This window comes from Carassius carassius, chromosome 23 (genome assembly GCF_963082965.1).
Source record: "Carassius carassius chromosome 23, fCarCar2.1, whole genome shotgun sequence".
In the NCBI taxonomy this organism is placed as follows: Eukaryota; Metazoa; Chordata; class Actinopteri; order Cypriniformes; family Cyprinidae; genus Carassius; species Carassius carassius.
This window is the reverse complement of record NC_081777.1, coordinates 25,767,251-25,783,328: the sequence shown is the minus strand read 5'-3', so window position 1 is coordinate 25,783,328 and position 16,078 is coordinate 25,767,251. Positions and strand designations below refer to the sequence as shown.

General features: G+C 39.5%; 1 protein-coding gene across 2 annotated transcripts in view; it reads left to right on the top strand.

Annotated features, from left to right (window-relative positions):
• Positions 1 to 16,078, top strand: part of LOC132101647 (thromboxane-A synthase-like) — a 62,186-nt gene that overhangs the window by 38,727 nt on the left and 7,381 nt on the right. For both annotated transcript variants that reach the window (XM_059506739.1, XM_059506740.1), the window contains exons 7-10: positions 1,837 to 1,925; positions 2,014 to 2,162; positions 2,338 to 2,468; positions 2,551 to 2,892. In XM_059506739.1, coding sequence (XP_059362722.1) covers positions 1,837 to 1,925; positions 2,014 to 2,162; positions 2,338 to 2,468; positions 2,551 to 2,892 — 711 coding nt within the window. The remainder of the gene's footprint in view (positions 1 to 1,836; positions 1,926 to 2,013; positions 2,163 to 2,337; positions 2,469 to 2,550; positions 2,893 to 16,078) is intronic.

Sequence of the window (16,078 nt, the reverse complement as noted above, 5' to 3'; positions counted from 1 at the left end):
TTTTGGCATATTAATTCTCAATTATGTAAACATAGTTTTACTACAAATACCATTGTTAAACTATGATTAACAAAACTATGGTTAATTTGTGGTTACCATAGTTTAACTATCCTTCAGAAATCATTCTAATATGATGATTTGCTGCTCAAAAAATAATTATTTTGTTGAAAACAGTTTTCTATTTTACACAATATTTGTGAACATGTTTTGCTTATAGTTAGACTGTTTTGATTGCTAATTTCTAGCATAAGATGCCATAATACTGGTTTAATATAACCAACAAAACTCCCTTGTTCAACTAACTTCATTGTGGGAAAAAAATAATTAGCTTTAATAACATCTCTGCAACCTGCCCTAACTCACCATGCTAGACTAGCATTAAAATTCATGCTGGTGTAAAGTAGTCTATTAGCAAAGCAACTATAAGACAGAATTGATCAGAAAACAAGATGGTAATCTGATTTGGCTGAGTAATTGAATGCTGGTTTGATATCACTGACTTGATCTGGACAGAACAGCCTGTACACAGCATCTTTCTCACAGTCCTCTTCCTTCCTATATCTCCCTCTTATACCGACTAGTCCTGTATCTCTTCCTCTCGTTCTCCCCTCCTGAGCAGACGGGATCAATAGGTCTCATAAGAGCTGCTGGCTTATCATGGCTGCAGTCATGGTTGTCAGGGAGGAAAGCCATAGCCTTGAACTCCAAGCATGTACAACCTCTCATCTCATGGAGATACAGAGGTGTGAAGAAGAGCAGTTCCAAGAATCCTGCGTCTAGAGTGGTTTAATCTGTCTCGAGCCCTTTGTGTCATTTCTGGTCTTCTGCTCATGGATGAATAGTCGGCTCCTTTCAGCCTTGTACAAAGAAATACAGTTTGAATAGAAATGAAAATGATTTAGGTGTTATTATAAAAATGTCCTCAAGATTATAAATGTTCTTGAAGATGCTGTACTGCAGTTTACATTTGTTATAGGTACATACACAAATCTTACCATGGTATTCTTTGAAGTTATTTTGGACCACCGTGTAAATGCCATAGAATATTAATATGGTATTTGTTCAACATAATAGTATATAATCAAACAAGTTCAAGACATGGAAATTAATTAAGTAGGCATTTACTTAAAATGTATGACGTATACCAGATTTATCCAGTAATTTAGTCCGCTTAAGCTTCATCTCTCCAAAATAAACTGAATACTTAATCATTCATATGAATTAGTTGATTGAATCAATTCAAAAAGATTAATTAGTGAATCATTCCGCATTTACCAAATTCTCATTTAGTGACTCACAAATGACTGGAAACATCATTGAAAAGTCAAAATTCATGAATGAAAAAGTGTGGGAATCCTAATATGAATACCATGGTGCTTTCCACAAAAGATCACTGTACTGTCATAATTTTTTATTAATTTTTTATTTTTTTGTAAAGGTTACACTTGCAGTATTTACCAAATAGTTTCTGGTGTTTTAAATTTTTTATGGTTTGTTCTTAATACATACATCTATTAACTAATCAGGCATTTCTTGAGATCATAAAATTGAGCCTTTTTCCATTGGTCATGCTCTCTGGGATCAAAAACCATTAATGGACTCGCCTCATGTGCTTTTCAGAACTGATGTGGGGTAAAGGAATTATACCATCCGACCAAACCTGACTGCACAAGCCATTTTGGCTATTTGTTTTGGGCTTTTTAGAAGAACACATTGGACTGCATTAATTCCATTGTTAACGGCTCGGCAGCAGTTTGTTGTAATCTAACTCTTTTGCATTGGTTTGTGGGCTTTACTGATTCTGATCACTATATGGGCACAATACTCGTTTTGCAGATGGTCCCCCTCATCAACACGGCCACAGAGACGTTACTGAGAAACCTGAAGAGCCACGCTGAGTCCGGTAACAGCTTCAACATCCACAAGTACGAGTTTCTTTGAGCACATGTGTGCACATCTGTTTTTCTGATTATTTCAGAGCTCTTAATAATATAAACCATGTTTGTTTTGCAGGTGTTTCGGCTGCTTCACAATGGACGTAATTGCCAGTGTGGCATTTGGTACGCAGGTGGACTCTCAAAACAACCCTGATGACCCTTTTGTGCACCACGCCTCCAAGTTCTTCGCTTTCACTTTCTTCAAACCCATCATGATATTCTTCAGTACGTTAAACAATTACATCCAGAACCCAATGCAGACAGCATTCATTTCGGTCTCATTATTGTACCAAGGTTATCACAGCTTGGAAAGTGCTTCTGACGGATGATATTATGAAACCATTTATTTCTTTCTTTTCTATAACTTTCTGACCGTGTCGTTTTCCTGGTTTTGCTGTAGTGGCGTTTCCGTTTCTGCTTCAGCCTCTTGCTGGTCTGCTTCCCAATAAATCAAGAGATGAGATGAACAGCTTCTTTATCCAGTGTATTCAGAAGATGATTAAACAGAGAGATGATCTTTCCCCAGAACAGGTATGGCCATGAACAAACAAATTTAGTCATCATTCCTTTCCTCATAATCAACCACCCATGTTCATGATCTGCTTTTCTACAGCGGAGACGAGACTTTCTGCAGCTGATGCTGGACGTCAGGACCAGCAGCAAGTATTTGTCTGTGGAGCACTTTGATGTGGTCAATGACGCCGATGAACAGGCTTGCACCGAACAGGGGATGGACAACAGACAGGAAAACGTACCAGGAAACGAGTCCACCAAGCGCTCCCAGCAGAAGAGAATGATGACGGAGGATGAGATTGTCGGTCAGTCCTTCATCTTCCTGTTGGCCGGCTACGAGACAAGCAGCAACACGCTAGCATTCGCATGCTACCTGTTAGCGCTCCATCCAGAGTGCCAGAAAAAACTCCAAGAGGAAGTGGATGGATTCTTCAGCAGACATGTGAGTCAGGTTTAAAATATTTGGAAAACAACATTTATTTCATTATTATTTTAAGAATGCTTCTTTATTTCATGCTAATTTGTGGAATAACTGACATTCTTTTCAGTCTTTTCTCAAAAGTTCTTTGTCATATGATTTTGCTGTGGGTGCCCATAAATGTTGTTATGATGCAGAAAATGCTTTTTTGAAATCTTTTTTTGTCTTTGTTCTCGGTGTCTGTGTGATGCATTCTCTGCTCTTTAGTGGGTTGGATTGTTGTTTCTCATTAGTTTTGAAATTCTGCATGAACCAGTGCATTTCTCAGAAACCATTTACTGTCAGGACTAAATTTACAGGGCCCGAAACAAGTGTTTCATGGGTGGGCTTCATCTAAGCGGTTATAATGGGTAGGTTATGTCATAAAGTTGTGGTTTTCATACTGGGGGTGAAAAAGAAGGTGCTGGGGGTCTGTGAAAAAGTTCTGAGAAAACTGTACAAAAAATGTAATAAGTTAAAACTGATTTTCATAGTGGTAATGTTGTTGGTTTCAGATTTATGCATCTAACAAAACTTTTAATGCTAGGTAGAAAAAGGTAATATTGTGAAACTTGCCTAACTATTCACTGCGACTTTTCCCTCAAACTCCTAATTACGGCTTTTTAATGGATAGTTAGGTAGTTGTTAAGTTTAGGTATTAAATAGGATCAAGGATGTAGATTATGGTCATGCAAATTATGTGTTTTCCATTACTATTAAACAGCCAATATGCTATATGCATGCCAATAAGCAACTATAGTGAGAATTGGTTCCTATTCTAAAGTGTTACCATATGTGTGACCCTGGACCACAAAACTAGTCATAAGTCGCACTGGTATAGGCAACAATACACATTATGGGTCAAAATTATCGATTTTTTCAATGTCAAAAATCATCAGGATATATGTAAAGATCATATTCCATAAGGATATTTTGTAAATGTCCTACTGTGAATATACCAAAACTGAATTTTTTATTAGTAATATGCATTGCTAAGAATTTCCATTTGGACAACTTTTAAAATGTGAATTTCTCTAGTATGTTGATTTTTTTGCACTCCCAGATTCCAGATTTTCAAATAGTTGTATCTCGACAAAATATTGTCCAATCTTAAACCATACATCAATGAAAAGCTTTTTTATTCCACTTTCGTATGATGTATAAATCTCAATTCCACAAAATTGACCCTTATGACTTCACAACTAACTTCACAACTTTTCTCAAAAAGTTGCGTTTAGTTTGCGGTATATCTGCTTAGATAATTTACTCTCCTCTATAAATATAGCGGCGGTTTGCAGTGATTATGGTGGTTCTGCTGATTTGATGCCTTGTGTTTGTGCATAATGTGCATACTCTTGAGAGAGACAGAAGAGGAATTCTTGATTGATTCTCTGAAATCTCATAATCTGTGCCACAAAGCGCTGGAGAGGCTGGATGGTGATGAGGAGGAGGGTCAGATGTGGGAAAAAGAGCCTCTAAATCAGCGTATGTTATTGGGGGGAAGATTCTGCTTTTTCCTGTTTGTTCGCCTTATCTCAAGGGATCACTCTTCCCTACAGTCTGAGATTTTGCCATCTCAAACAAAACACTTTGCAAGATTCTACATAATACGGTTTTAATGAAATCCGTGAAAATAGAGTGTTTTAAATGTGTGCGCGTTGAGTGCATAGAATATACTTAATATTTAGGGGTGTTTGCTAAGATTTGTTATTGCTTAGGGTTTTAGGGATTTAAACAAACCGCTAACCCTAAGTGAAAGTGACGTGACATTCAGCCAAGTATGGTGACCCATACTCAGAATTCATGCTCTGCTTTTAACCCATCCAAAGTGCACACACACAGAGCAGTGATAACACACACACACACTGTGAACACACACCCGGAGCAGTGGGCAGCCATTTATGCTGCGGCGCCCGGGGAGCAGTTGGGGGTTCAGTGCCTTGCTCAAGGGCACCTAAGTCGTGGTATTGCAGGTGGAGAGAGAACTCTCAATTCACAATTCCTGCCGGCCCGAGACTCGAACTCACAACCTTTCGATTGGGAGTCCGACTCTCTAACCATTAGGCCACGACTTCCCTTATATACAAGTTGTGAGCTTCAGCACATAACCCCTCCCACATTTGTCTTACAAACATGAATGCATTTTCAGAGCTCTCATGTCTTTGCTTTCTCGCTGATGGCGTACAGTCGTGGCCAAAAGTTTTGAGAATTAAATAAATATTGGAAATTGGAAAAGTTGCTGCTTAAGTTTTTATAATAGCAATTTGCATATACTCCAGAATGTTATGAAGAGTGATCAGATGAATTGCATAGTACTTCTTTGCCATGAAAATGAACTTAATCCCAAAAAAACCTTTCCACTGCATTTCATTGCTGTCATTAAAGGACCTGCTGAGATCATTTCAGTAATCGTCTTGTTAACTCGTTAAGGTGAGAATGTTGACGAGCACAAGGCTGGACATCATTATGTCAGGCTGATTGGGTTAGAATGGCAGACTTGACATGTTAAAAGGAGGGTGATGCTTGAAATCATTGTTCTTCCATTGTTAACCATGGTGACCTGCAAAGAAACGCGTGCAGCCATCATTGCATTGCATAAAAATGGCTTCACAGGCAAGGATATTGTGGCTACTAAGATTGCACCTAAATCAACAATTTATAGGATCATCAAGAACTTCAAGGAAAGAGGTTCAATTCTTGTAAAAAAGGCTTCAGGGCGTCCAAGAAAGTCCAGCAAGCGCCAGGATCGTCTCCTAAAGAGGATTCAGCTGCGGGATCGGAGTGCAACCAATGCAGAGCTTGCTCAGGAATAGCAGCTGCAGGTGTGAGCGCATCTGCACGCACAGTGAGGCCAAGACTTTTGGAAGATGGCCTGGTGTCAAGAAGGGCAGCAAAGAAGCCACTTCTCTCCAAAAAAAACATCAGGGACAGATTGATCTTCTGCAGAAAGTATAGTGAATGGACTGCCGAGGACTGGGGCAAAGTCATATTCTCCGATGAAGCCCCTTTCCGATTGTTTGGGGCATCTGGAAAAAGGCTTGTCCGGAGAAGGAAAGGGGAGCGCTACCATCAGTCCTGTGTCATGCCAACAGTAAAGCATCCTGACACCATTCATGTGTGGAGTTGCTTCTCATCCAAGGGAGTGGGCTCACTCACAATTCTGCCCAAAAACACAGCCATGAATAAAGAATGGTACCAAAACACCCTCCAACAGCAACTTCTTCCAACAATTCAACAACAGTTTGGTGAAGAACAATGCATTTTCCAGCACGATGGACCACCGTGCCATAAGGCAAAAGTGATAACTAAGTGGCTCGGGGACCAGAATGTTGAAATTTTGGGTCCATAGTCTGGAAACTCCCCAGATCTTAATCCCATTGAGAACTTGTGGTCAATCCTCAAGAGGCGGGTGGACAAACAAAAACCCACTAATTCTGACAAACTCCAAGAAGTGATTATGGAAGAATGGGTTGCTATCAGTCAGGATTTGGCCCAGAAGTTGATTGAGAGCATGCCCAGTCGAAATGCAGAGGTCCTGAAAAAGAAGGGCCAACACTGCAAATACTGACTCTTTGCATAAATGCCATGTAATTGTCGATAAAAGCCTTTGAAATGTATGAAGTGCTTGTAATTATATTTCAATACATCACAGAAACAACTGAAACAAAGATCTAAAAGCAGTTTAGCAGCAAACTTTTTGAAAACTAATATTTATGTAATTCTCAAAACTTTTGGCCACGACTACATTTAAACAGCATCTTCATGAACCTGCATTTCTTGAATCTTGATACCTGGCAGCCGTCCACCGGAGAAAGGGATCAAACGCGGCATTAGTTCAGCTCTGTGTCCTTCTGTCTACGCTTTCATTCGCTCATTCTTCATCATTCTCCCCCGTCTGCTTCTCTTTCCACTTCCAAGTTCTCCTCTCTGAAAGTCAGGGTCTTTTTCAGAGTGAATGAATGTTCTGCAGAGCTTTTAGGGGGATCGTTTATCTTACGTTTTGTAGATTGTGTTGAGACATGCGTGACAGCGTATTATGTTAAAGCCAAATGTATCCTAGGGAAATAGAAAAAAAGAGGAGTGTTTTTCTTACTTTTAACACAGACCTGTTAGTCTAAAAAATGCGGTCTGAGGGATTTCTCACGATAATGCATCATTTATTTGATGGCTTTCTTATGCAACGCATCTGGCAAAGAGCACATCACGCTAACCCGTCTTACTTTACATTTTGAGGTTAGCTGACAGGATTCCCGGGATGGAAAATAAACCGGAGAGCTGGTTTATTGCAGTGAAGTTTTCAAATAAAAGAGCTTATGACAGAAGTTATAAAAGCAGTGAGCATTACAAGCAGCACAATAAAACTCAATCTCAGCCTCGGTCTTGTCTCATGACGCCTCGCGTCTTAAGTCGACTGTATAGCCGGCAATAACTTAATACTCTTTTTATATCGAGCAGCTGGGACTCCATCTACAAAGACATCTGGCCCAGTGTATACTGAAGGTCAGTCTCATCTAGCCCACTGCTATAATGTCTATCAGCACTCTCGTGTTCAGCCTAGAGAGAAAGTGTCTTCGGCTCCTCCTTCAGAGTGGCTTTATTCTCTAAACACCCCTCACCGCTCTCAGTTTCGCTCTAAAAAGCTTCCCAAATGTCACTCTCATCACACGCCCTGTGTGAGGGCATTCAAAATGTTTTGTGCTGAAACGCATTGGAGTGTAACTACTTCAGTGCAACACCGAAGGTGTTTTTCTGGTGGGAAATCATATTAACAAATCTACATTTACATTTAATCATTTAGCAGACGCTTTTATCCAAAGCGACTTACAAATGAGAACAATAGAAGCAGTCAGGTCAACAAGAGAACAACAACAGTATACAAGTGCCATGACAAGTCTCAGTTTGTCTAGTATAGAACGCATAGGTTTTTTTTTTTTTTTTTTTTTTTTTTAAAGAAAAGGAAAAGTGCTAGTGTTAGTTGGTTAAGTGCAGGCGAAAAAGATGAGTCTTTAGCGGTTTCTTGAAAATGAGTAAAGACTCAGCTGTACGAATTGAGATTGGGAGGTCATTCCACCAGCTGGGCACAGTCCAGGAAAAGGTCCTTGAGAGTGATTTTGAACTTCTTTGGGATGGTACCACAAGGCGTCGATCACTTGCAGAGCGCAAACTTCTGGAGGGCACATAAGATTTAACCAATGAGTTTAGGTAAGTTGGTGCCGTGCCAGTGGTCGTCTTGTAGGCTAGCATCAGTACCTTGAATTTGATGCGAGCAGCTACTGGTAGCCAGTGTAACCTGATGAGGAGCGGAGTGACGTGAGCTTTTTTTGGCTCATTGAAGACAACCCTCGCTGCTGCATTCTGGATCAATTGCAGAGGCTTGACAGTACATGCAGGAAGGCCCGCCAGGAGAACATTACAATAGTCCAGTCTGGAGAGAACAAGAGCTTGGACAAGAAGTTGGGTTGCTTGCTCTGACAGGAAGGGTCTAATCTTCCTAATGTTGTATAAGGCAAACCTGCAGGACCGGGTAGTTGTAGCAATGTGGTCTGTGAAGCTTAACTGATGATCCATCACAACTCCTAGGTTTCTAGCTGTCCTCGAAGGAGTAATGGTTGATGAGCCCAGCTGTATAGAGAAGTTGTGATGAAGCAATGGGTTAACTGGAATCACCAGGAGTTCTGTCTTCGTAAGGTTAAGCTGAAGGTGATGGTCATTCATCCAGCTAGAGATGTCACTCAGACAGGCTGAGATGCGAGCAGCTACCGTCGGGTCATCTGGTTGGAATGAGAGGTAGAGTTGGGTGTCATCAGCGTAGCAGTGATAAGAAAAGCCATGCTTCTGAATGACAGATCCTAATGATGTCATGTAGATTGAGAAGAGAAGTGGTCCAAGTACTGAGCCTTGAGGAACCCCAGTAGCAAGGTGGTGTGACTTTGAAACATCACCCCTCCAAGACACACTGAAGGATCTGTCAGAGAGGTAGGACTTAACCCACAGGAGTGCAGTTCCAGAGATGCCCATCTTTCTGAGGGTGGACAGGAGAATCTGGTGATTAACAGTGTCAAAAGCAGCAGAAAGGTCCAGTAAGAGGAGTACCGAGGATTTTGAAGCTGCTCTTGCTAGTCGCAGGGCTTCAGTAACCGAGAGCAGAGCAGTCTCAGTTGAGTGGCCACTTTTGAAGCCAGATTGGTTGCTGTCCAGGAGGTTGTTCTGTACAACGAACATAGAAAACTGGTTGAACACCGCTCGCTCAAGTGTCTTTGCAATGAATGGAAGAAGGGATAGCGGTCTGTAGTTTTCAAGAAGCGCTGGATTTAGAGATGGTTTCTTGAGCAGTGGGCTTACCCGAGCCTGCTTGAATGCTGAGGGAAATGTTCCAGAGTGAAGAGAGGAGTTGATAATGTGAGTAAGCGAAGGTATGACTGAAGAAGAGATCGCTTGAAGGAGGTGGACTTGATCGGTGGACTTGATCACTTGATCGGATCAAGTGGACAAGTAGTAGGATGATTGGACAGGAGAAGTTCAGAGACGTCCATCTCTGAGAGTGGGGAGAAGGAGGAGAAAGAGTGTGCATCGGTCATTGTGAAGTTGTCCTCAGTCTGCGGTGTGGAGAATTGGCCGCTGATGGATCTCGTCTTATTTGTGAAGAAAACTGCAAAGTCGTCCGCTGTAAGAGTCGATGGATGAGGTGGTGGCGGCGGATTAAGAAGAGAAGAGAAAGTCTTGAAGAGTGTCCGAGCATCACAACAGCTGTTAATTTTGTTGTGGTAGTAGGATGTTTTAGCCGTGAGTAATTACTAAAAGTAATTTGAAGCTCATTTAAGATGCAAAACAGGGATAGTTCAGCAAAAGATGATCCTTAAATCACATAAATCTGACATTTTCTCCTGCAGAAATGAAAAATTTTCACTCTTTATACAATCTTAAATCAAGAACCACTAACATCCATAGAACTTTCCATTGCACAAAAGGTTCTTTCAGGTGAAGAAAAAAAAAAAAAGATTTTTCAGATGTTCATCACACTAAGAAAAGAAAATAATTTCTTTTAAGAACGGTTTAATGAAAGGTTCTTTGGGAAACCCATATGTAGTTCTTCTATGGCACTGCTGTGAAAACCCCCCTTTTGGAGTGTTGCTATCAAATATCTTTTGATCAAATATGATGCATCAAGACCAGTCACACCAGATTTTATATCTCAACAACAATTACCGTGTGATTGCACTGAAGTGCAAATGAGATTTGAGTTAGATCTATCGTCAGCTCTATGTATGGATTGTGAATACCTAGAATATAGTGTACAAGACTCATTTATTTAACTCAGTTTTTTCTTTATCATTACAGGACCTGTTCACTAAAAGACCAGCTAGATATTAAAAGTCAAACAGGTTTGTAGTGACGTGAGAGTGAGTAAATAACAGAAACTTGATTTTTTTTTGTGAACCATCTCTTTAACAATCCATTTAGCTGACTGGGATAAATCACTAGTTCATGACCTTACCAAACTAAATGCCAAGGGTGAATTCTGGCATTACTGTCATCGATTTGCCAGTTTGATTTACACCACTGGGACAGTTGAAGGGGCAAACATGTAAATGCTTCTCTCGACTGACTTGGTGAACGTGTCACCGGCTGGACACATTGTGTCAGCTGTTCTAGCCTTTCATTTTCCCTTCGTGGGCTGTGTGGTGCCTCCCGGGGTGCCAGTCATTAATTTGCCTTTTTTATCTGCATAAATAACAGGGAGCTGAAGCGGAGCACTACCTAATGAGTCATCCAGAGGTGGGAGACAGGGGCAAAGAGGCCAGAAACTGAGCAAAATTACATGTTTCCAGCTAAGACCTCTCCCACAGAGAGAGAGAGAGAGAGATGAAGGATGGAAGGAAGGAAGACGACAAATACATGTTTTTTTCTCTCTTCCTCTACTCTTTCAGGATTAGAGATAAAACTGGGTGAAAACATGTTTGGGTCATGTTTCACCGCAATAAAAAAGAAAAATGATAATATATGTAACACTACCATTCAATAGTGGTTTCTAGTCCTTAAGAAATCATTCTAATGATTTGCTGCCTTTGAGAAACATTTATCATTACCATTTTGGTACGATTTGTATCATAAAAAGCGCTATACACAAACAAACTTGAATTATTACATTGAAAACGCTTTTTAGTGAACTTTTTATTTTTCACAATTTTACAATAGAAAGTTCAGAAGCATGTATAGATTGTAGAGTTCATAGAAACCCTTTGTAACATTATGAATGTCTTCACGGTCACTTTATAAATTTAATGCATCCAAGGAAAATATTTAAATTGTTTCCAAAATAAAAAATGACTTTTCATGGCATCTCCCAGTTGTCATAAATATTATGAAATCGTATGGTCATTAAAACAATATGTCTCCTAATGTAAAAGTTATTGATTTGTGTAAATAAAAGATGTGGACAAATGTACATAGAAGACACACAAAAATGTAAAAATGTAATCTCGTAGTGTAACTTACCCTCAGTCATTTCAAACTAATGACTATTTTTATCCATGGAAAAATTTGTACTGAAAAAGGACACAAAAGCACCAAAAAAAAAAAAAAAAATTTTTTAAAAAAAAGGTCCATTCACTGCATTCCAGGACTTCTGAAGTCATACAGTTTATACAATTTAGAACTCAATCTATCAATCTCAAGCTACCATATGACTGGATAAGATTTGGAATATAGTTCAAGGGTCATTTAGAAGGTGCTTTTGTGTCCATTTGGAATTCTGAAAGTCAGTTTGAGTGTGATGAGCGTGAGTGAATTCAATTCTTAATGATCTGAACAGCAGAGTGTGTTGTTAGAAGGAAGAAAATGAATGAAAATACAGAGAGCATGTGTTGGTGGTTCACAGTCATAATCCACAATACAGCACGTGTGACAAAGATGGAAATAATGAAAAGAGGATATCATAAAGAATGCTGCACAGAGATTTGGTGAAAATAGCAAAGAAAGATGGCAAAAATGTGGAAATTGAGGGATGGAGAGCAGCCAGTAGCCTTTCCTATCTGTGAATAATTCATTGGTGACGTTCCTCTGAGGCTCGGCCTCCAGGCGGCTCTTTTCCTCATTCAGAGCAGTGATGGTTTCCTCTCCCCTCCCTGATAGAGCTCAAACCCGAATAAAGAGCTTGATTCTCCCCCGCTAAATTCAATAACACAGCCTTTGATCCTTCCGGAACCACAGCGCTGTATCTGTCGGTTCCCATTGATGTGGCTTTTGGCTCTCTCATTGCTAATGCAACAGCCTTGCCTCTCCGATTTGGAACTTAGGAAATTATGTATACACTGCTTACTTGAATGAGCGTAAATAGCGTGGTTGTGTTCCCAGTGTGGTTTGCTCCATTTGTGTTGTCTTTTATATTTCATTTTAATGCATCACGTGAGCAGATCCATGAAGAGAAGAAATAGAGAGAGGTGCTAAAATGGGCTTCAAGGCCTTTAGTGTTACAAAACCTAGTGAGCTGCCTACTTAGACTGCATTTAAAGGACTCGTACTGTAAGTGCACTTGTTCTGATATCACATTCTGGCTAAGAATTAAGAGACCACATGACGTATGGTGTGTGGATGTGATATTAGTTTGCATAGCTCAGAAAAAATTGGAAACTAAAATGTATTAAAAGGTTCAATAAAAAGTATGAAGACAAGTTAAAAAGGCACTATTTTATCCAGTCCTTCTACAGTATATGCAGTGTATTTTTGTTTTATTAAATTAGATTTCCAGTGTTAGTTGAGCAAGATGCTGACACTTATGTACTGTGCCATCTAGTGTATGAATGTGATAAGTGACATCAAGTCAAATTGAACACTTGACCTTTTTTTTTTTACAATTTAAAATAATTAGCTGTTTTCCAGTAAAAATTGTGTGAATATATATTTTGCATTATTATCCACTACACATACTTGTACTGCAAAATTATGTGATGTGATATATGCGTGTGTATATATATATATTATATATATAGGAAGTATGCATTAAATTGCTGAAAATTCAGCTTTGCATCACAGAAATCAATTACATTAAAATATATTAACGGGAAACAGTTAGGCCTATTCAAATAAAATAATAATAATAGATATTATTTTAAATGTTTTTTTTTTCAAATCAATGCAGCCTGCTAAAATGCTACAAACTTAACTCAGTTGTTTTAAAAGGCACAAGTAAAATTTAGACACCACTACAGACTCTTCTGAAGAACTGCACTCTTTTGATAGTTTTAACAGTAAAATCTGCACATTAACTTGGAATAGCATTTCTAATGTAACACACACACATCACCTTTAAAGTTTCTATAAACTGCTACAGAACCAAGAAAGTGTTGAAATCAGATATTAATTTGTGTAGGCATGGAGCCACTCTATCCACTGCTTAAGGTGATGCCTGCCTGACGCTCCTATTGTGCTTCAGGTTAAAGATGGCAGAGAGAAACACAGAAACACCCCCTTTGGACGCAGAAAAGGAAGGGCAAAATGAGAGCATCAAGATTTCTCTTTGTTTTTCGCTCCCCCTCTCTCGTTCTTCTTATTCCGCTCACTTCTCTCCCCTGGGTGGTATAAGCGGAGTCCTCATACAGAGATACCTACAGGCAGCAGATCGTCTGTACTTTTTCCAAGTGCTCTACATGTCCCAAATGACTTCAAGCAGATACACATACACAAACACACATAAGGCATGTGCATTCATGCACAAAGAGTCATGGTCCACTTCATCAGGCCCCTTGCAATGTTTCTTAACAGGCTTTTCATACCAACCAGCATTGTATCGTGCAGAATAAAGAGGCACTTTCACCAAGTCTCCAAACAGATGCCTCCATTGTGTTGTTATGATGTTGATACTGTGGAAGGAGCGATATGACTCCCTTGTTTGTTATTTGGGCTTTGTGACGGCCGTTTCTATCTCCTCCGCATGTGTAATGGAACGGAGCAGATGGAGTCATCAAACCACTGCTGCCACTGTAGAAGGGCCGGAGAATATGTAAGGCCCCTTGGGATTGGAAGGAAGGAGACTTGTAATGTACCTGATTTAAGCAACCATAACAAATACTTCATCAGTCAGCTGCACCTCAACCTGATGCATGTGTCGATTGTCAACAGCTATCGGATGCTTGCCATTGTTTGAGGACCACCTTCGCTGGGACTCCAGGGGGATATGTAAATGAGGCAGATGCTGTGGCAATGAAAATTTGCTGTATTATTTACCTGCCATCATTAGGTAGCATGTAGGGACATAAGGTGTTTTTTTTTGTTTTTTTTTTAAGTATTAACAAACAAAGTAAACTTTGACAAGCATCTGATGGACAGATATACAGTGCACTTAATGTAGCCTATGTCGGGGATATTTCAGCTAATTTTGCTTCACCTAATAATAACTGCTACAATAAATAAATATGCAAATATGCATTTAGGAATCTTTAAGATTACTTACAACAGAACAGCAACGCATTTTATGGACGACCGTTTCATGAACCTAGGAAAGGAGGTAACTGACTTTGCTACGACAATCTGGCGCTTCTGAATCAGCTACTGTATGTTTTATCATTAGTTTAAGTATTTGATATTGACTGTTCAAATGCGTAGTTTTGCGTGTTTTGTGAGTGTGCGTGCGCTGTGAGAGAGAGAGAGACACACTTGTGTACTGGAAACACATACGAGCTTCATCACTGTCTGTCACATGACTCTGTTCCCCTTTCGGGCTTGAAATGAGACATTATTAACTGTCTTTACATTTATTCTGAAAGATTAAACTCGCGATTATGGAAAGGGTGTTACGTTTCCAATGAGTGCTTGTGGTGTTCGCCCAATCACAATGCACTTGATCAGTTTGCCAATCAGAGCAGACTGCGCTTGTCGAAAGGAGGGACTTTGTAGAAGCCAATGCGTTTGAGAGAGACAACTCTCGTTATGTCGAGACCACAAGAAAATTAATTCATTGTAAAGAGAAAAAAAAAGTAAAAAAAAAAAAAATGCATGGCCGCTTAGAACTTACGTAATGTGTACACACACACACACACACACACACACACACACACACACGTATATACATTATATATTATGACCCTGGACCACAAAACCAGTCTTAAGTCGCTGGGGTATATTTTTAGCAATAGCCAAAAAGAAAAAAGAAAAAACACTGTATGGGGAAAATTTATTGATTTTTCTTTTATGTGAAAAATCATTAGTACATTAAATAAAGATCATGTTTCAAAAGGAGTTTTTTTAAATTCTCTACCATAAATATCAAAAATACATTTTTGATTGGTAATATGCATTGCTAAGAATTCATTTGTAAAACTTTAAAGGCGATTTCCTCAGTATGTATATTTGTTTGCACCCTCAGATTCCAGATTTTCAAATAGTTGTATCTTGGCTAGGTATTGCCCAATCCTAACAAACCATAGATCAATAGAAAGCTAATTTATTAATCTCTCAGATGTTGTATAAATCTCAATTTTGAGAAAATGACCCATATTACTGATTTTGTGGTCCAGGGTCACATGTATATAAAATATGAGATTAATTACTTGACCTTAAGCCTAGTTAACCATCATGACCTGACCCCAAATCATTTTTAATGAAATTAAATCTATATGTAAAAAAAAAAAATAATAATAATAAACAGTTGGTTGTTTCACAGAAAGTCAACCATCATGACCTGTCCTCAACATCACCATCAATAAACATAGAGGTACAATCTGTACTCTAGAATAATTGAATAGACTGCAATGCTTGCATAATAAGTGGATGTATGCATTCCTGTCTGGCAGAGGCAAAGGTGACCGAAAGAGTGTAGATTTGCATCCAGCATAATGAGCATTTTAGCTGCACTCACTGGCAGAATCATGATGGCAAAACACCCTCATAATTGCTTCTGCAGCAGGGAGCCTCATGACCTGTCATTTGATTGTCCATTACGGCTGTATTTTCCTGCACATTGAGTCAAATTGAATAAAAGGTGTCCAGGTCTGCAGTGGGGGTGAGGGGGTGTTAAATCCCAAAGGCCGCACTGGGCCGTAATAGCTCTATCACAGCCACACACGGCAGGGCCATGTGAAAAACATAATGAGCATCAGGCACATGGATGAGACGCACGGCGGGTTCATGGCCCAGCCGAATGGGCAGCGGTGAAGGGAAGCATAATGGGGCCAGG